The sequence below is a fragment of the Oxyura jamaicensis genome, chromosome Z (genome assembly GCF_011077185.1).
Source record: "Oxyura jamaicensis isolate SHBP4307 breed ruddy duck chromosome Z, BPBGC_Ojam_1.0, whole genome shotgun sequence".
Classification (NCBI taxonomy): Eukaryota; Metazoa; Chordata; class Aves; order Anseriformes; family Anatidae; genus Oxyura; species Oxyura jamaicensis.
The window spans coordinates 34,594,076-34,615,911 of NC_048926.1; the positions used below are offsets into that span (position 1 = coordinate 34,594,076).

The 21,836-nt window shown below is 41.2% G+C and overlaps 2 protein-coding genes across 10 annotated transcripts in view; one reads left to right on the forward strand and one right to left on the reverse strand.

Annotated features, from left to right (window-relative positions):
• The window catches only part of PSIP1 (PC4 and SFRS1 interacting protein 1), a 54,037-nt gene extending 50,183 nt beyond the window's left edge, over positions 1 to 3,854 (reverse strand). The window contains exon 1 of the mRNA XM_035310899.1: positions 3,848 to 3,854. The gene's annotated coding sequence lies outside the window, so the exon portion shown is untranslated. The remainder of the gene's footprint in view (positions 1 to 3,847) is intronic.
• CCDC171 (coiled-coil domain containing 171) overlaps positions 284 to 21,836 on the forward strand; it is a 167,732-nt gene continuing 146,179 nt past the window's right edge. For all 9 annotated transcript variants that reach the window (XM_035310888.1, XM_035310892.1, XM_035310894.1 and 6 more), the window contains exons 1-3: positions 284 to 455; positions 3,439 to 3,613; positions 8,718 to 8,899. In XM_035310888.1, coding sequence (XP_035166779.1) covers positions 432 to 455; positions 3,439 to 3,613; positions 8,718 to 8,899 — 381 coding nt within the window. In that variant the 5' untranslated portion in view covers positions 284 to 431. The remainder of the gene's footprint in view (positions 456 to 3,438; positions 3,614 to 8,717; positions 8,900 to 21,836) is intronic.

Consider the following 21,836-nt stretch of genomic DNA (forward strand, 5'->3'; position numbering starts at 1 on the left):
ATGTTTTGAAAGTGTCCTGAAAGATTATTGAATCAATAACAAAGGCAATGAAATACAATAAAAGTACACGTTTTAAAATCAACGTTAGGAAACACCAAACATATATCTGTTTTCAGTGCCTGTAGCTATACCCCCTATCCTGCATAACAAGCAATTATATGTAACTCTTTTTCAAAAAGCAATAGTATGATAACAACTACATGGCATAATTTGTGAATGTTTTGAATTTTTGCCTCACAAACTAATCACTGAACTAAGGGACCACTAAAATTTATAAGCAGTATTCATGCATTTTGAAAACATTTGTATTTTGCAGCCTAGATAGTGCCAAGAATGAATCACAGTTACTACAAAATAGCGATGAATCAAAATTGTTCTCTGATGAAGACCTAGCATGGCAACTCCATGAAACTGAAAAAGAAAAGTTAGATATGGTCATTAAACACCGGCAAGAAGTAAGTTTTTTTTTTTTGTTTGCTTTATTTTGCTCTTTTAAGAAAAGTAATCTTGTTTCACTAAAATCATCTTCTCGTATGATGTGTTGAAAGTGCAGTCATTAGCTGAAAAATAATAAAGGTGTCACTCTACAGACCTCTCATACCTGTTTTAGTGGCTTTCCTGTCATTGTTAATAGTTAAAGTCATTCCAGCCTTGGTGCAAATTTTCTGCAAGGAAAATCTCTGCCTTCACCAGTAGTTTGTTAGATAAAATTGCATAATGGCACAAAAAGATAGATGCCACAGCTTGAATCTAGCTTGATAAAAATAATGTATTTAGTTCTTTATTCTATTTTTATTTTTTCAGAATATTAGGGTATCATTTTAATTCTGTGGAGATCATTTTGCTAGCTTTATGACCCATAGTTGTTTTTGTTTGTGTACATCAAATCTAGCTGGGGTATCCATTGATGGTCTTGCACTGTCTTACCTTGTACAAATTTGTATTTTGTAGAATTTGTAGTAAAATGTGTATAGTGGAAATGTTGTGGAATAGAATCATAGAAAGTCCTGAGTTGGAAGAGACTCACAAGGATCATGTAGTCCTGCTCCTGGGTCTGCATAGACCACCCAAATATCAGACCCGGTGCATTATCCAAATGCTTATGGAACCTTGGCAGGTCTGGGGCTATGACCACTTACTTCCCTGCGGAGCCTCTTCCAGTGGACGTATTTGTCAAGCACTTGGCACTTTTTAATGAAAGCTTCGTTCACAGGGAGATTGTTTTACCAGCATTACAAAGATTTTTCCTGATGGTGTTGTAGCAGATTAGTGTTGAAATGAAGTGGTAATAGCAAGAAAATACTTTGATACTCAAATGAACATAGATAAAAAAAATTGCATTTGTATACATAAGAAAAGGTGAGCACCGAGTACAGCAGTAGTTGTAATCAACTGCAGAGGTTTTGATACTAGGAATATTTCCCACACTCACAAATGCCAATCTGAGGAGTGATGTGCTGCTTTAAACTGTGCTTTTGTGGAAGTATTACTACTATGGGTAGCAATTCTGTTCTTAGCAGGTCTCTGGGGGTAATGGATGCAGGTTCTCATTGGTTTTGTTGGGATTAAATCGAGTCAGTAAACCAGGTTTGCTTTTCCACATGAATTTATTATTGGGGTGTGTACGTAGGTGAAGAGATTCCTGTTTCTCCCACAATAACTTGCTCTTGTGCTGCATTCTTCTTCCATTGTCCCATCAGCTGTGGTATTATTCTGTAAAAACGGGCACCAGAAGCTATCTGGATTTGAAGAATAACCTCTTGAGAATTTGTAAACAGTGTGTACATAACAAAATTAATGTGCTGTACTGTGTTGCTGTTGTTTGTACTGCAGTCTGGTTGCTTTTTAAGTAGATGAACTACTTGAGAGACAGTTTCTTTCTATTTACAGTATGGTTACATAAAATAGGAGTGCTCAAGTTACCTACAACCAATATAATTCCATTCAAGAGGCTACTCTGTAGACATTCTGAAGAAATCTGTATTTTACAATGATGGGACTGTGTTTCTTAATCTGGATGAGGTCACTTTCTGAAATGTTTTCCGTGCTTAATTTGTTGTTTGTTAAATTTAACTGCATTCTGTTTGAGTACTGGGTACCTTTATTGAACTATGGTCATAAACGTGCTTGTCAGTTATTAGAGGTTTGGTAGTCTAGCATTCCAACATGACTGTTCTTCAAAGTGTTAAATTTGAAGAAAATTAATAGAAAATTGCCTGTTGAATACAATGTTTTGGTAGCTACAGTTTTTAATTTTGAGGTGCAAGAAGATGACACTATCATGACTTATTTTCTTAAGGTACGGGTTTCTTTTAAGTACCTGAACTTGTACCTGATGGTGTTGTAGCAGATTAGTATTGAAATAGTTCAGTACCTGAACTCTGCAGGAGGATCTGGATAGGCTGGACCGATGGGCCGAGGCCAACAGTATGAAGTTCAACAAGGCCAAGTGCCGGGTCCTGCACCTGGGGCACAACAACCCCAAACAGAGCTACAGGCTGGGAGATGTGTGGTTGGAAAGCTGCCTGGCAGAGAAGGACCTGGGAGTATTGGTTGACAGTCAGCTGAATATGAGCCAGCAGTGTGCTCAGGCGGCCAAGAAGGCCAGCAGCATCCTGGCTTGCATAAGAAACAGCGTGGCCAGCAGGTCCAGGGAAGTGATTGTCCCCCTGTACTCGGCTCTGGTGAGGCTGCACCTCGAGTACTGTGTTCAGTTTTGTGCCCCTCGCTACAAGAAGGACATGGAGGTGCTTGAGCGAGTCCAGAGAAGGGCTACAAAGCTGGTGAAGGGTCTGGAGAACAAGTCTTACGAGGAGTGGCTGAGGGAGCTGGGACTGTTTAGGCTGGAGAAGAGGAGGCTCAGGAGTGACCTTATTGCACTCTACAGGTACCTGAAGGGAGGCTGGAGCGAGGTGGTGGTTGGTCTATTCTCCCACGTGCCTGGTGACAGGACGAGGGGGAATGGGCTTAAGTTGCGCCAGGGGAGGTTTAGGTTGGATATTAGGAAGAACTTCTTTACTGAAAGGGTTGTTAGTCACTGGAATAGGCTGCCCAGGGAAGTGGTTGAGTCACCATCCCTGGAGGTCTTTAAAAGATGTTTAGATGTAGAGCTTAGGGATATGGTTTAGTGGAGGACTTGTTAGCGTTAGGTCAGAGGTTGGACTCGGTGATCTTGGAGGTCTCTTCCAACCTAGACTATTCTGTGATTCTGTGAACTTGATCTAGGAATATGACCAGTTTACATATAAAACAATGACAGTATATTTACGCAGATTTTGTCATTTGCAAGACTAGTTTTTAAGCATAATAAGAAGGTAGCTGTAAATGCAGCTCATGATACCTTCTGAAAATACTCTGCAGGCATATTTGTGTAACATGCTGCTTATTTAAAGAAGCATTGTTGCCAGTTTCCTGAAACTTTTTTTTTTTTTTTTCTAGCTGTCTAGCCGTGAAATCCAGATTGTCAAATTACGGTGTGAAGTTGAGAAAGGAGAGGCAGTGCGACAAAATCTGGAGTATGAATTGGCAGTTGCCAGAAAAGATGCTCATTTGAGAATCTGTGATCTAGAAGAGGAATTAAGTGTTGTAAAAACCACGCTTGTGGAGCTGCAAGGTAAGTTTCAGAAGAGCAAATGCTGATAAATGGTGAAGTCTGTTCCAGGTTGGGCAGACAGATGAGGTGCAGTAACTTGATCAAATTTTCTACTTATTGCTGTTTTTCTTTAATCTCTCTTACTTACCTGTTTTTGTAAACTGGTATACTTGTTGGTTCCTGTATGAATTAAAACTAACCTACTAAGCCTATCATCCCTTTTTATTTTTTCTCCTTGTCTTCCATTCCCTCTTTTGCTGCTGTCCTTGTACAGAATTGTAATCATGGTTAAGCCATGATTAACCTGTCCTGGTTATTGCAATGTCCAGCAGTCCTTCATTGCCTTTTTGGGAAAAAAAAAATCCACTCCATTTCATTTGTTTACACTGTTTCCAATAACTTTTTTCCAGCACTTCTCATCATGCAGCTTCTGTCTTTCATCTCTTCAAAGGCTTCAAGTATTTCACTATTCATGTCTAGTTCCTATTCTCCTCATCCTCCTCGTTTCTCTTCTTATAGGTAATAGAACATGTATGTGGTGGAGTTATTCTACTCTGTGGAAGGGAGTATGACATTAGTATGTGGAGGGGAAGTGTTATATTCAGAAATTGAGATTTCCTTGATCCTCCTCAAGAGATTATGTGAAATTTCTCATTCTTACAAGTAAGTGAGGTCCATCTTTAATTATCTAAGAATAGAATCTTAGAATCATAGGATATCCAGAGTTCAAAGGGTCCCACAAGGATCATCGAGTCCAACTCTAGTCTCCACACAGGTCCACCCAAAATTTCAGACCATGTGACTAAGTGCACAGTCAAACGCTTCTTAAACTCCAATAGGCTTGGTGCCGTGACTATGTCCCTGGGGAGCCTGTTGCAGTGCGCAACCACCCTCTCAGTGAAGAACCTCTTCCTGATGTCTAGCCTGAACCTCCCCTGTTACAGCTTGACACCATTCCCTCGGGTCCTATTGCTGGTCACTAAAGAAAATAGATCAGTGCCTGCCCCTCCACTCCCCCTTGTGAGGAAGCTATAGGCCATGATGAGGCCTCCCGCTCATCCTCCTCTTTTCCAGGCTGAACAGGCCAAGTGACCTCAGCCGCTCCTCATACATCTTCCCCTCTAGGCCCTTCACCATCCTGGTAGCTCTCCTCTGGACGCTGTCCAATAGTTTGACGTCTGTTTTGTACTGTGGTGCCCAAAACTGCACACAGTACTCGGGGTGAGGCATTACAATATTACACCTTTTTAACCTAGTACATGAGATACAATTGTGATTTTGCTGAATCTTTGATTTTCAGTGAAGAGTTCAGAGTGCTGCTAATGTAGATCTTATTCTTCCAAGGTCTGAAGGAGACTTGGAAACTTGGAAATACACATTGACCAGGTATTTCTAAGATGATTAGAAAGCTGGAGTTTTTACTCCCTTTTTTAAACTGCCTTGGAGAATAAAAGGCAAAGTAAAACATTGTTTTTTGGGGATTGAAAAATGGAAGAAGGCTTTTTAAATACTTTTTAAAGAATTCCGCTACTATTGCAAGAAGTGTTAGCTTCTTACATAAAGGAAGGCTATCTTTCTTTACATGTTCATATTACTGCTAATTTTCATGACAGTTTTTGAGTCTGTACTGCTTTAGAAGTGATCAGTGTGCATGTGATCAGTATGCGTGAGGGCTCCCCTCTGGTTGACAAGGGAGTGGTTTGTAAGCATCTGAGTGGGATCAGTGCACACAAATCCACAGGCCCCTATGGGATGCATCCACGTGTGCTAAGGGAGCTGGCAGAGGTGATCGCTGAGCCGCTCTCTGTCATCTTTGAAAGGTCCTGGAGAACAGGAGAGGTGCCTGAAGACTGGAGGATAGCCAATGTCGCTCTGGTCTTCAGGAAGGGCAAGAAGGAGGATCTGGGAAACTACAGGCCAGTCAGTCTCACCTCTGTCCCTGGAAAGGTGTTGGAGCAGCTTGTTCTGGATGCCATCTCCAAGCAATTGGAAGAGAAGAATGTTATAAGGAGATATCAGCATGGATTCACCAAGGGGAAATTGTGCTCAACTAACCTCATTGCCTTCTATGATGGCATCACCAGCTGTGTAGATGGGGGGAGAGCAGTGGATGTCACCTACCTTGACTTTAGCAAGGCTTTTGATACTGTCTCCCATGACATCCTGCTAGCAAAGCTGAGAAAGTGTGGGACAGAGGAGTGGACAGTAAGGTGGGCTGAGAACTGGCTGACTGGTTGAGCTCAGAGGGTGGTGATTGGTGGCACAGAGTCTGGCTGGAGACCTGTGACTAGCGGTGTACCCCAGGGGTTGGTGCTGGGTCCGGTCCTATTCAACAACCTCATCAACAAATCTTCATCGACAACCTTGATGAGGGAATAGTGTCTGCCCTCAGCAAGTATGCTGATGACACAAAGCTGGGAGGAGTGGCTGACACACCAGAAGGCTGTGCTGCCATTCAGTGAGACCTGGACAGGCTGGAAAGATGGGCAGGAAGTAACCAAATGGGGTTTAACAACAGCAAGTGTAGAGTCCTGCACCTGGGAAAGAACAACTGGACGTATCAGTACAGGCTGGGGGATGACCTGCTGGAGAGGAACTCTGCAGAGAAGGACCTGGGGGTCCTGGTGGACAGCAGGTTGACCATGAGCCAGCAGTGTGCCCTGGTGGCCAAGAAGGCCAGTGGGATCCTGGCATGCTTTAAAAGGAGCGTGTCCAGCAGGTCAAGGGAGGTGATCCTCCCCCTCTCCTCTGCCCTGGTCAGGCCTCACCTGGAGTACTGTGTCCAGTTCTGGGCTCCCCGGTACAAAAAAGACAGGGATCTCCTGGAGAGAGTCCAGCAGAGGGCCACAAAGATGATACAGGGCCTGGAGAATCTTCCCTATGAAGACAGGCTGAAAGACCTGGGTCTGTTCAGCCTGGAGAAAAGAAGACTGAGAGGGGATCTTATCAATGTGTATAAATACCTGAAGTATGGGAGACAGAGCGATTTGTCCAACCTCTTTTCAGTGGTTTGTATGGACAGGACAAGGGGTAATGGCCACAAGGTGGAGCACAGGAAGTTTTGTAACACCAACATGCGAAAGAACTTCTTCACAGTGAGGGTGATGGGGCGCTGGAACAGGCTGCCCAGGGAGGCTGTGGAGTCTCCTTCTCTGGAGATATTCAAGGCCTGTCTGGATGCCTACCTGGGCAGCCTGCTCTAGGGAATCTGCTTTGGCAGGGGAGTTGGACCCGATGATCTCTCGAGGTCCCTTCCAACCCCTTCAATTCTGTGATTCTGTGATTTAGCAGCTTGGACAGAAGGGCGTGTCTGTGGCCTGTAGCCCTCCTCAGTATTTCCTCCAAATTGTTTTTCTATTGTTCTCAATGAGTCTTGATTTTCTGCCATCTTACCGTCCTTTCTCATTGATTTGTCCACTGACTCTCTATGTTGTCTTAATGTGCCTCTTTTGTTTGTTTTGCTCTTCTTTAGGTGGGAAGAATTTTCAGAAAACTCTGATGAATTTGAAATAAAAAAAAACTGTTAGAAAGTGGTGATCACTGAAATGCCAGTGCATTTAGTTGTGTTCATAGAAGTGAGAACCTGATAGAAAATACTTCCATCCAAAAGCCAGCTTTTAAAATAAAACAATGTTCCTAGTCAAACCACTTAATAGACATAAGTAATTAAGGTTTCCACAGCATTTAAGATTTTGAAGAGCATATACAATATTCCCCTATCTCAGGGCATTTGCAGGGCTGATGGTTTAAATCTTTGGGGCAGCACTAAGTTTCCTTGGAAAAGCCAAGCGTTTTCTCGCTAGCCTAACCTGCCTTGGGTTATAGAATCATTGAATGGCTTGGGTTGGAATGGAGTTAAACACCATCTGGTTCCACCCCCACCCATATGGCAGGGACACCACCCTCTAGACCAGGTTTCTCAAAGCCCCATCCAACTTGGCCTTGAACACCTACAAACACCTACAGGGATGCGACATCCACAGCTTCTGGGTAACCTGTTCCAGTGCCTCGCCACCCTCTGAGTGAAGGATTTCTTCCTACCATCTTGAACTAAATCTCCCATCTTTTAGTTTAAAGCCATTACCCCTCGTCCTATTACAACACTCCGACAAAGTGTCCCTCCCCAGCTTTCCTGTAGGCCCTCTTTAAATACTGGAAGCTGCAATGAGATCTCCTTGTAGCCTTCTCTTCTCTGCGCTAAACAATCCCAACTCAACATGTCTTCACAGGAGAGGTGCTCCAGCCCTCTCGTCATCTTTGTGGCCCTCCTCTGGACCTGTTTTAATAGGTGCATGTCCTTCTTATGTTGGGGGCCCCAGAGCTGAATGCAGTGCTCCCGGTGGGGTCTCATAAGAGCAGAGCAGAGGGGAAGAATCACCTCCCTCAACCTGCTTGTCACGCTTCTTTTGATGCAGCCCAGGTTTGCCAGTTTGTGTTCAGTTTTTTATCCACCACTGCCCCAAGTCCTTCTCTGCATGGCTGCTGTCTACCTACTCATCACCCGGCCTGTATTCGTGCCTAGGATTGCCCTGACTCAGGTGTAGGACATCGCACTTGGCCTTGTTGAACTTCATAAGGCTCACATAGGCCCAGCACCGAAGGCCATCCGGGTTTTTCTGAATGTCATCTTTTTCTTCCAGCATCTCAACAGCATCACTCAGCATGGTTTTCCTATAGTTCCTTTTATTAGGCAGGTGCATGTCTTTATAGTCTTTAATTGTCTTTAACTGAGCTCAAAGTTAAATGGTAGACACCAGCATCTATCTGATAGAAATATGGAAATTAGCCGGCCAAGTACTGTAGAAATCTGAAATTGTCCTCTGTGCTATAAAGACGTCACTTGAAAGAGTTATCTCAGGTTTTTAGTCTTTTCCGAGGGGAGAAGGGTTGCAGTTTATAAAAACCTCTGAAGCATTCTTAAGTCCTTGTGTGAAAGATGCTACAGAAACTCAAAATTTTATTGTTTCTTTATTGAGGAAGTGGTGTTCTACAGTGCTTAAAATGTTAATGTTCTAATGTTCCACAGAATATCACAATACACAGACAAACCAACATGTTATATATATTTTTCTTCTGAACATGCTTAGCAGTAGTACTTTTCTTTCTCTTTTTCTGAAAACAGTAGTATTTAATGAAAAACTTCAGCAGAAAGTGGTAGAGACTGAGAAAGCATTTCATATTGCTCAACAGAAGTGGAAAGAACAACAGCAAAGACTTGCAAATGAAAAGGATGAGATTTTCAGAAAATGCAAGGATGAATATGAATTGCTTCTTAAGGAGAGAACCAAACTGGAAAGTGTTTTGCAGGTATGGTGTATTAATGGTTGGAAAGATGAATTGCATTAGATGATGCCTGGAACTTTTTTTGGTGAAGAAGTCTATGTGGCACATTGTTTTTTTTTTCTGGTAGAGAAAAAAGAGTCCCACAAATAGATAAATATTGCAGCATGTTTCTGAAGAATATATAAAGCTGTATAAAGTTATGCTTACTGTTTTCTAGTTTTCATTGCTTTGGTGGAATGCATTATAGCTGGCTAAATGTTAGCAACTAAACTAAGCTACCAGTGTACTATGATGTTGAGGCCCACTTGCACTATGGTTCAGAGCTGAGTTAGCAGAATCAAGGAAGCCCAAGATCCAGTTTATGACTCTGTTTCCCTTTTGACTTCTGTAGTCTGATGCACAGTAGCCTCTAAACATGAAAATCACTTGTACAGTAAGGAGACAACGCACTGTCATGGAACCCACTGTGATGACAGGATTTCTACGTTGTTGTACGTATTCAGTTGATGCAACATATGAAGAACATGATGGTTTAAAACTTGATTGACATCCACTCTTTCTGTAGGCTTAGTATTAGTGGAAAGAATGACTGTTCCTGGATGTAACGTTGAATGTTAAGAGGTGGTATGTAATCTGCTTTATACTGTGGATTTTTATTCGTCAGGTAATTCATTTCATAATCTTTCTGGAAAGTCACTTTTGAAGTTGGCTTGCACTGGTATGCATAGATCCCTTAGGTGCTAAATATGTTTATATTTTTATTATTTTTTGTACTTATTCCATAGTTAAGCAATTCAAACCAATTATGTGTCAAACAAATCTAGTAATATTATGGTGTGGAAGTGCTGAGTTAGTGTATGCAACCTTTACCTGTTCCATAGGCTTCCTTATAATTACACAGTTATAGTTTAATCATTTTAACCTTTATAATTGATAACTGATTTACCTTTTGCATCAGCAATGTAATAATACCATTTGAGCAAAAGTGAGCATGTATTCAGCTGTGGTTATCCTTCATGCTTTTAAAGAAGTGTAGAGCAAGGACTATAGGAAGGTTGATAGCCATTTAGTCACGTGGATGATGTGGAGAGAACAGATTGCTACTTAATGAGAGATACATTTTATATATATATATATATATATATATATATTTCCTGTCGCATCCTTTTATAGCTTCCTTTAAGATGTGGGAGTCTTGACTCTGCTGGGCTGGGCATTGGTCAAGCAATGGAAAATTAGCTGTGCTTTCTTCCCACACAGTCAGCTCCAGACCCTGGGCAGTGCCATACAATCTTCTCAAGGGACACAAAACAATCCTTGTCTGGAGCATCTTGGAAGCTAAGTTCTCACAGCAAACTAACCTATTGTACTGTGTTGTGATGCTGTTTGTCAGATTCTATACTGTACCTGTAGGAGCAGCTCTTAAGAAACCAGAGCAGAGAGAACTCCTTAATTAGATGTATTCTAAGAATACTGTGAACTTTCTCTTCATCTCTTTGAAGGTAGGACCTGGAAAGAGAGGTGCAATGAGACCTGAAACAGAAACCAGGCAGTGTGTGGCTACGTAGTGTATTTGTGTTATGCTGCAGAAGGAGTTGCACTGTTTTGTTATCTTAATGGTCAGGAGTCTTGGTTGTGGAGAAGGATCCCACAGTACTGGATTTTCTCTGATAGATGGGCAAAAGGGAAGTCTCCACAATAAAGGTGGTGCCTCCCTGCTCCAATGTCTGTGGATATGTTGAACATTGCTCTGAAGGAGTAGCTAAGAGGAATAAACGAATAGTTGAACAAAAAATGTAGAAAACCAAGGAAGGAGGTGGTTTCAGAGAAAAGCATGATTTGGTTGACAGGTGGTGCCCTAAGGTCCTTTTCAAACCTGTAGAAACTCAATATGTAAAAAAAAAATACTAGCTATAAGTTATGAAGAAACCTATTTTTAGATAAAATGTTTCTTTCAAGTTGCCAAGTAAAGCAGGTTAAGGCAGAGCTTTGGCTCAGACTTCTGGTTAACAGCAGGCTGAGTGAAGTTGAGGAGAATTTTGAATGGACTTGTGTTCAGTTCTGCACAGTGTTCTGTAGGAGCCACATGTGGTGAGTTTAATACTGGAAAGAAGATATACAAAAAGAGCAGTGTTAGAAAGGTATGCAAACTCAAGTGATGTTTGGCCCGAGGTTGAAAGAGGATGTGGATTGCCTGGGACATTGTATTCTGTGTCAGCGGATATGTATGCAGAAGTAAAGGTGATCTGCAGAGGCAGATATTTTGTTTGTAAATGTAGTAAAGCTAGAAAATTGTTCACTCCAAAGGTAAACTGTTTTTAAGTTTTAAAGATATTTCTAGGATATTCCAAGTTACGAAAGGAAAGCTAGGTGAAGTTTAATATTGGTCTTAGTATGTACAAGGAAGTGAGATTCTGAGTATGTAGTCAAATCCCATTTGGTAAAGCTGCACTTCATGAGCTGTAACTGTGAACTCAGCTATGAACATCCTGAGGTAAGCATGGAAATGAAGTCAGGTTAACCTGTTGAAATGTGTCTCTAAGATATGCCACCGTAGAGTCAAATATCCTGAGTTGAAAGGGGCCCGCAAAGATCATTGACTACAGTACTCGGGTCCACACAGGACCACCCAAAAACCAGACCAAGCGTCTGAGAGTGTTGTCCAAACGCTTCTTGAACTCCGGCAGGCTTGGTGCCATGACCACTGCCCTGGGGAGCCTGTCCCAGTGCCCAATCACCCTCTGGGTACAGAACCTTTCCCTAACCCCCACCCTGACCCTCCCCTGTCCCAGCTCCATGCCGTTCCCTCGGGTCCTGTCGCTGTCCCCAGAGAGCAGAGCTCAGCGCCTGCCCCTCCGCTCCCCTCGTGAGGGAGCTGCAGGCCGCCATGAGGCCTCCCCTCAACCTGCTCTGTGTGGGCTGAGCAAACCAAGGAACTTTACACATCTTGCCCTCTAGGCCCTTCATCTTTGTTGCTCTCCTTTGGAGGCTAATAGCTTTATGCCTTTCTTATGTGTCTGTGCCCCAAACTGCATATGGTACTCGAGGTCAGGCTGCACCAGTAAGGAGCAGGACAGTCCCTTCCCTCAACCAGCTAGTGATGCTAGCGATTAGAGGTTGGACTCGGTGATCTTGGAGGTCTCTTCCAACCTAGACTATTCTGTGATTCTGTGATGCCATGCCTGAAGCACCCCAGGGTATGGTTGGCCCTCCTGGCTGCCAGAGCACGCTGCTGGTTCACGTTCAACTTGTTATCAACCAGAACCCCCAGATCCCTTTCTGTGGGGCTGTTCCCCAGCCTCTTGTCACCCAGACTGTGTGTACAGACAAGGTTGCCATGTCTCAGGTGCAGAATCTGGCACTTGCGCTTGTTGAATTTCATGCAGTTGGTGATTGCTCAGCCCCCTCATTTGTCAACAACATCTCTCTGCAAAGCCTCTTTACCCTCAGGGGACTAAAGGACTACTCCCAATTTAGTGTCGTCAGCAGACTTAATTAGCATACCTTTAAGTCCTGGTTCCAAGTCATTTATGAAAACATTAAAGAGAAGACGCCCTAAAATGTAGCCCTGGAAAACCCCAGCAGTGACTGGCTGCCAGCCTGATGTTACCCCGTTTAATAAATAAACCCTTTGAGCCTGACCCATCAACCAGTTGTTCACCCATCATATTATGTATTTGTCTAGCTGTATGCTGGCCAGAAGTTTTGTCCAGAAGGATACTTTGAGAAACAGTATTGAAAGCTTTGCTGAAATCCAAAAAGATTATGTCAACTGGAGGGAAAGTAATACCTCTTATTTCTAATTGGTTCTGTAGTGCGCTTTATAGGGTGTGCTTTGCATGCCATCAGTTTCATAATAGAAGAAAATTTTGGAGTTCAACAATAAGTGCAATAGCATCACCCTGTGGTTAGCCAGAAGATAATATTCCTTCCCAGAAGCACTCCAGAGTTTTTTCTTAAACTACTTGTGCAATCACATTGTTTATACACACATTTTTATATATATAAAAAATAATAAAAAACAATTTTGCATCAGCAATGTTTTTTATAGGCATATATATATAGTGAGTGTGCACATGCCATAAAGACATGCACATATGTTTTTACATAGTGAAATATGTTTGTCTTTGTACCTTCTAAGTGCAGGTGACTATTGTGTTAATCTGGCAAAGTTTCATACTGCATAGGAATTTGAAAAGCTCTGAGACTTCTCTAAGATTCTGAAATCCTACAACTGATGTTGACATGTATAACTGGCTCGATATATTCTAGTCAATTGCAGTCTGACTGATGTTAACTACTTTCCAGTATAAAATTATTGTAAGTTTTTATGTACTATTTTCCAACAAACTAGGCATTATTTACCTCACACATGCTTCTCCCAGTTTATTTTTTTAAATTCTGGAAGATGTACCTGAAGAGATAAATATCTTTTCAGTGTGGGGAGAGTGTGAATAGTTATGTATTACATTATTATTATTTTCTTTTACGTCATTGGAGGAAACCATGTATTGTATTGATACAACAGGAAAAGTTAGGGGATTTGTTTAAATATAGTTTGTTTCTGTGTATATTATTTTTACAATACTGTGATTTGCTTTAGGTTCCCATTCTAAATTCACATGGTCCTTGTTAATTTTTCAGAGGATGAAAAAAATCATACCATAGTGCCTGCACATGAAAGAAGAGAGAAAATAAGCGTACATTTTCAGTTAACAATTGGTAATACTTCTCATCTTAGTCATGATTCCCTTACTGTCATGTTTGAGTGGTCAAAACTCTCTGCCTTCAAACCAGAGGAACATATAAAATCCCTTTCTAGAGTTAGGAAAGGACTTGCATTTTTCTGATCTTCTTGTATAAACATGGTTCTGTCAGACTTCAGTCTTCCAAAGAATCATTTTATATGAATAATTCATTTTCTCCTCCTTTTTCTCCCTGCTTGGGAGATGCCTTATGATTAGTAATTTCTAGGAACAAGAATATGTGATGTAAGCGTAATAGCAGAATTTGCAGACCAGCTGAATAGCTTTGGTTTATTTTTACAAAATGTCTCTTGCCATGATACTGAATAGGATTAAATGAGCAGGAAGACTTACTGTGATCTTTCAGTGTTTTTCACAGGAAGCCATTTTAACAAATTGGGTCTCCAAAGGCTCTCCAATTAAATCGCTGGATTTATGGCTTGTTCCTGATCCCAGTTATGGGAAAGCTTATTCCTGTCCACTAGACCAAAGCTATTCTTTCTGAGACTTCTGGGATCTCCAGCTTAAGTATATGCTAGACTACTGGGGGTTCATTATTTGGCTGCTTTCTTCCCAGCCAGGTGTGGTGTGAATGTGGATTTTGCAGCTCCACAGAGCTACGTAGTGAGTCCAGTAGCACTAGTAATTATCCCAGCCTGTAGCTTGTCTCAACTTCTGAATTCAGAAATCGAAGTGGGGAATAGCTTGATTATTTTATACTACTAAGAATTACTTAGTAGTTCTTATACATCATTGTTTAACATAATTCAGTTTCTAAACAAAAGGAAGTTAGCAAAACCAAAGATTATTAGTCTGTGGGAGTAACCCACAGACTGTCCTAGAAGTGCCCGATTTGTTTTCAAGTTCTAGTATTTAAAACCAAAGCAAAGTAGAACTTCCTGTTCCTGTCTATCCTTCCATGAAATACACTTATCTGCTTCCCTCCCCATCATTGCTATTCAGCAGGGCGAGAGAGAGGTTGGAAGAGTAGCCCTTTCCTCTTTAAAGAATAAGGTTTCCTGTGGGGAATTGTCTCTGTTCTTAGTATGACTGCAGAATATCGTATTCATAGTGATTCTAAACTAACACATTTTACCTGATGGTGAAGAAAGAGCACAAACACTGTCAAGCAAATGCTTCCATTAACAGGTGCTAACTGGTTAGATTTTAATAACTGTTTCTAATGGAGTTTCCATCCACAAAACATTCCTCTTTTGAGCTCTTTATTGTTATACTTCTTTTTTTTTTTTTTCAATAAAACTTTCTTCATTTTTTTTTTCCTCTAGGAGCAGAATAGTGCACTGCAAAATATATGTGAGAAAGTGAAAGATACGGTGTTTGAACATCATGACTGGTCTGAGCTGCGTAGGTGTCAAGTCAATGAACTTGAATGCAGTGCTGAACTAGAGGAACGACTTAAAAAAGAACTTGAAGTAATGCTTTTAGTTTATTGCTGTTAGTCTCAACACTGAATTCTGAGCAATTTCATTTTTGAGGGATGGAACCTCCCAGTTAGGTGGTGACTTTTTTGTACTGAATTAACAAAATGTTGAACATCATTTTGCAGAGGAGGCTGAATAGGCCAATGCCGTGTACTATTAATGTCTGGCTTGAGACTGATGTTTGAACGGCAGGTGGAAAAAGGCTTATATGAACATGAAAATAAGGTTAAGATGAGTTACATTTACTTAAAGAAATCTGTACATTCTCTGTAACCATGTAACATGTCTTTCTTCTTTTTGTCTATTCTTTTTGACTTAACAGGTTTTGAGAATAAGTGAATTTACAATGGGAAATATACCAGAGCTGAGAAAGGCACCAGATGGTGTGCTACGTAGAGAGAATAACATGCTAAAAGATCACAGTGGTGTTACGCAGCTACTTCCTATCTTGTATCTAAATGCTAAGGGTAGTTTAAGTTTGTTTGTCGAGTGAAACCTGTTGCTGAGAAGTCTTACATTTTTCAAACTACTGCCTTGTGAATGTGCTCCTTTTACTAAAATGCTAGTTACAGTTCATAGAATCATAGAATGGCCTGGGTTGAAAGGGCCTTGAAAAGATCATATTGTTTCAACCCCCCCTGCTCTGGGCAAGGTTGCCAACCACTAGAGCAGGCTGCCCAGAGCCACATCTGGCCTGGCGTTGAACGCCTCCAGGGATGGGGCATCCGCAGCCTCTCCAGGCAGCCTGTGCCAGAGCCTCACCACCCTGTGAGTGAAAAACTTTCTCCGAATTTCTAACCTGAATATCCCGTCTCACTTTAAAACCATTCCCCCTTGTCCTGTCACTATCAACACATGTCAACAGGCCCCTGTTTGGACAGTTCTCTCCAAAGTTTCAGTATTTTGTTCACCTACTGAGTTGGTTTTGTAGTAACCATGTGTGGTGGTTTTTACTGAACTCCAACACAGGTGCTCTATCACCCCACCTCCTCAAAGGGGAAGTGGGAGCAAATAGAATGGAAAGGTCTCAAGGACTGAGCTAAGGACAGGGAGATCACGCAGTAATTATCGTCATGGACAAAACAAACTCAGCATAGGGAGATTAATGTAATTTATTACCTATTAGTAACAAGCTAGACCAGTGAGAAACAAAAAAACACCTTCCCCCCTATGCCCCTTCTTCTACATCCTCCCCGAGTGGTGCAGGTGAACATGGAATGGGGGGCTGCGGTCAGTCCCTAACGCTTTGTCTCTGCCACTCCTTCACGGTCCCTCCCTGCCCCTGCTCCCCGTGGGGTCCCTCCCACGGATGCCGTCCTTCCCGAACTGAGCCTGCGGGGGCTGCCCACAGGCAGCAGCTCTTCAAGAACTGCTCCAACATGGGTCCATCCTTCAGGATCAGACTGTTCCAGCATGGGTCTCCCATGGTCAGCAGCTCCCACCAGACCCCCTGCTCCACTGGGGGCTCCTCCACAGGCTGCAGTGTGGAGATCTGCTCCATGTGCGACCTATGGGTTGCAGGGGGACAGCCTGCTCCGCCAGGGGCCTCCCCAGGGGAACTGCTGCTGCGTGTCTGGAGCACCTCCTGCCCTCCTTCTGCACTGACGCTGCAGTTTGCCGGGCTGCTTCTCACTCCTCTCTCTCCCAGCTGCTGTTGTGCAGCAGGTTTCTTTCTCCCTCTCTTCAATCGGCTCTCCAAGATGCTCCACCAGTGTTGCTTGCTGGCTCAGCTTTGTCCAACAGCAGGTTCCTTTTGGAGCCATTTGGAGCTGGCTCTGGTCTGACATGGGGCAGCTGCTGGGCTCTGCTCATGGGCCACCCCTGCAGTTTCCCTGCTACCAAAACCTTCCCACATAAACCCAATAAACCACCTTGTCTGAGTGTGTGGTCTGGACCAAGACATTATTGGTACAACCCTTGTCACTGCAGATAAGTATGGTGACCAGATGATTCTTTACCCTGTTGTTAGTTTTCTATCAAAGGTATTTTTAAATATTTTCTGCAACCAACTTTAAAGAATTGGCACTTGAAGGATAATAGGGGTCCTGAAAGGAATAAGTGACATACAATTTTTAGCTGTGTTCTCTGTTATTTTTCCCTCGAAAGGCAGAAGAGTTTAAAGCATTGATTGCTAGGAAGTTAGAGCACTGCATTAAAGATGAAGTACAAAAGAAAATTCCTACAGGGAACATCAAAGCTCATCAACTCAAAACACTGATTATTGACCAACAAGGTAGACATTTGTGCCCTCAAAGAGATCTACAGGAAATCTATTGTCAGGTATTGCAAGCTGCGTATAGTGGCCTAGGCAGAACTGCCTTCAGATGGAAAGTGCTGTGTACTGGGACGTTTGAATAGCTCTTTTAAAACAAAGATTTTTTTTTTTTTACTTCAAAATACTTACACAAGTTTTTGTTTGCTTGTTTTTGTTTGTTTCTTTTGTTTCTTTTTTGTGGTGTAGTGGCTTATTAACATAGGAATTATGAGATGAAAAGAAGAAGAGCAAGGCGAGCAATGATTTCTCACTTTAAATAATTTGATTGGGTGTATTTACCATCTGTAAATTTGAAAAGGAAGTGCTTAGACCTGTAAACATGTAACTGTGCCCTGGAGATGGTTTTGTCAGAGAATGCTATCTATTAACGACAATCAATGAAGATATTTTAATTATTGCTTAATTTTTATTAGAATTAAGTTAATGTATTGATCTCTCAATACTCTCTAGTGAGAAAACAACATATTCACGCCACTGAAAAAGTCTTGTGGTACTTGTAAGTGTAGGTGTTTAATCAGTGATGAAGGAAAGTTTGTGATAAATGCTCTTGAATAGGAAGGTTTAAGCAAGTAAGTGCAAGTCCACATGAATAATAATAAAAGAAAAAAGTAGCCTAAATTAAACTGCAGTGGCTATGCTGTAGTCAGCTTGCATTTCACTGCCATCTCAAAAGTAAATTGCATGGGTGCAAATGTCTGAAAGGACTTAGTGGTATCTTGAAGTCAGAGAGATTAACTAATATGCATCTTTTGAAAATGCCTTTACTATAAGAAGCAGAAGCACTAAATATTTTCAGCTAATAGTATTGCTTGCTCTAGACTTCATACTGAATGGACTCAAATTCCAGAGTTTGTGACAACATTATCTGTATTGTAGAAGGTAACTGTACTCTGCATCTCCGTTTTACAAAAGTTTATTTTCACCTTTTCCGTGGTTATCAAAAGCTGCCTCCTCAGGGTTCTGAACTTCACAATTCAGGATCATAAAATCTGTTTTAAACTGCCCTCTCACCTTTATTTCTCTCCCAGAAACTTTTCATAGAGGAGCATTTTAGTGTTAGCAGAGCTTGAAAATTAATTTGCAACCTTTCTTGTTCAAAACCTCACTTTGGCTTACAAATTTGTCATTCTGCTTCTCTTACATTCTGGAATACAGTCAGGCAGACATATTATCTGGTCTCTTCAACTCTGTAGTGTAGTTACTGGAACTTTCTCTTTGGAGATTGTAAGGAAAGTAAATGGTGGAGTATTCAAGGACAGACCTGCTGGATAACGGAGGGGAACTGAGCACAGCCTTCCTTCCTAATTGTTTGAAATAAAGGACTGTGCTCTTTTAAATGGGCTTGATGCATTCCCACACAGAAAGAAGTGCTTATGTGAAGCCTGGAGATTGTTGGGATATAAACAATTTGGATTGCCTGGATATAAATGTGCCATGCTGTCAGTGGAATTTCTTCCTCCCTAAACTAAGCACCCCCCTCACTAGCATGATAGCATCTATCCATCACATTCTTAGTTGCCAAATTCTTCCTGTGCCTTGTGGAAAAGGCATTAAAGGAGGGCAATAAAGTCTGGGCAGTAGTTCTCACTGTGCACCAAAATGTTGAGGTCTCTGCGGTTCTGCCCACCTAGGGCTACTCTTGCAAGGTTCTGTGCTTTTCTTTTTAAAGCTGTCAATTTAAAAGTCCTTAGTCTATGGGAATAAGTATTACCTATGAGAAATACAGATAAAGTTCTGACAACCTGTACTTCATGCTGTGGTTAAAATGCAAACATTATTTTTGCCTGTAGTGCTAGTATTTGAGACAGATTTCCTTTCAGATATAGAAGCCTAAAAGTAAAACCCCAGTTAGAAGGCAGTGCATTTATTCAAGAAGTAGCCCTGTATGTCTTTATTTATCCTCATGGAATATTTACCTTATATATATATATTTTTAATTTATCTTTATTTTTGTTTATTTTTAATGGGAAAATGGGCTCATGAAATATTATTATTTCAGTATCCATGCAGAGTACCTCGTTTTGATGGGCATTAAGTTTAAAATGTGCACTTAAGTTTTTCGTGATGATAGTAAACATCTTAAGGTGATCTGTGTAGTGAGTAGGATAATCCCAATTAAAAGGCAGCCCTTTAATTTTATTCCATACACTACTTCTTTATATGCAGTCAGGATGATTTTTTGGAGTTCACAAAGCTGTTCGTTTACTACCCTCTGCTGGATGTAAGGGAGAAGTCCATGAAGATATACAGGTTACAGTAATGAATAGAAATGGTAAATTGAGAATCTTCCTTCTTGTACTTTGACACTCTTGGAAATGATTAATTCTAATGCATTAGATTGTAAAGAAAGAAAGGAGGAAAAAAAAATCTTGGCTGCCACTCCACCCCACTCCCCCCCCCCTCTTTTATTATTCTTGAAATGTTACTCGAGTTTTATATTCTTATTATTCTGAACATGGTCAAAAGGAGTACATTTCTAGTTTCTGGAGTGCATCTCTAGTTTCTGGAATTAGACTATTAATTCTTGAAAATTCTATAGAAGCTTGCCTTTATTCTGCTGCAAGATAGCTGTTGGTACCATGTCAAACCTGCTAGTTTTGTAGCTTGCAGCAGTACTGAATGTGGTGCCCACTGCATGGTCTTGGAGTCCTTCTGAGCACATACTGTACCTGAAAAAAAATGAAGTGGAAACCTTGTCAGTGTTCTTCATCTTTAGCCAAAGATACAGCAGTCAAACAAATTCTTGATATATTTGTATGGAACTCATCAAGATTCTACAAGTTACAAATATAAGTATTCTGGAAGCAGAGTCTTTTATTTTAGCCCTTTGCTCCAGTGCGCTGGAAAGATGATTTCTTGGGAAATATAAATAAATTTGTATTTATAAACAGTGTTTCTTGTGAAGTGTTTAGCTGCCAAAAAGATGGGAGGAAGAGCTGTTTGATGAACAGTGGAGGAGAGGAGAATCTGGAATTTTACCATGAGAAACAGAATTATTAATTCATAAATTTCAATCTCTTCTTCACAGAAATGCAGTGACTTGCTATTGTTTGTTTTGTGTTTAAGGTTGCCAACTTTTAGTAAGCTGAAGCTCAGGGTCTCTCAAGGTTTTAAAGCCTTTCTCATGAGTCCTGAAATACATCCTATAACTTGGTCCATTTTATTTTGGAGACTTTGAATATGTTGCCATTTAAAGATGAGTCCCTTAGCTTTCCTGATGCCTTTCCCCATGCCCCTCCTTTAAGTAAATTGACCTTTTCATGTCCTGCTAAATGTGTCATCTTGCAATAACTTGGTTATGCTGCTGTGGTGGGAAGAAGACTGCAAAGAAAACTGGTTGGAGTGATGGTCCACCTCTGTATTTACAGAAGGTGCAGGTACATGTAATAATTCAAGGTTGTAGGTGTACTAAATTTCTTACTGTATCCAAGTCAGAGAATCAAGAAATTGAGGTTCCAGCTAAAATCAAAGTAAGAGTGGAGAAAAACAACACATACACCACCCACAACAAAGCAAAAACCAACCAACCAAAAAAAGAAGGAAAGACCTGCTTTTTAATTTTACGTGTTATTAGTAAATTCATTGTGAATTGCAGTGTAAAGTAAGTTAGATAGGTCTCACAGGAAAAACTTGAAAAAGCCCCAAAGAGTGTGATAGAGAACACATTCCTCACTAGTTAACAGTGTCACTGCTTGAAACTTAAACTCCTTTTTGTCTTCTATGCCTACACACTCCTTGATGGCTTTTTCATGTGTCCATAATGCACCACTCCTATCTTGGAATTGTAGCTATTGTGGCTGTCTTGTATCCTGTCCAAGAGCTGCAGTTTTCATAATGATACCTCTGTGGTGGCTCTGAAGTTTAGGCTTCTTCAGTGACAGGCTCACTGATGTAATAGAATTCATCTCTGAGAGGATAGTCCCCTTTATCATCACATACTTCATTGTATTACTCAAGTTGAGGTTGAAGGCTGTTTACTCCTAACTTGCTATCAGACCAAAACCGAATACTGTCTTCTGTAGACCTTAACAGGAGCTAGCAATAAGTCACATGTAAATCATGTCTGTGTGCATATATAAAGTAACAGTGTCAGTTAATGTGCTCTTACAGGGTTTATGGCTTATGGAGCACGGAACCAAACGGAAAATCCTTTTCCCCTCAAGGTATGGTAGAGAGGGAGAGCAGTTCAAATGGGTTTGTCAGCTGCAAATCAGTTGCAGAATAGAATGAAGTTGGACTTTAATCAAATGCAACCAAACTCTATCATGCTAACAGTTCTAGTTTTTACTTTTTTTTTTTTTTTTTTTTTTTTTTTTCTTAAAGCCAAGAATATGGGTGCTCTTGGAGCTCCCATGCCGATGTAGTTGTTGATCCAGTGTTATGCAGGTCAAATATGGCTCTTCTGCCAATAACGTATGTTACTCTAAACTTGGTATATAGGAGATGTTCAGTGAGGATTGGCTGCGCTCCCTTATGCTGAAAGAATGCTTGTAGTAAAT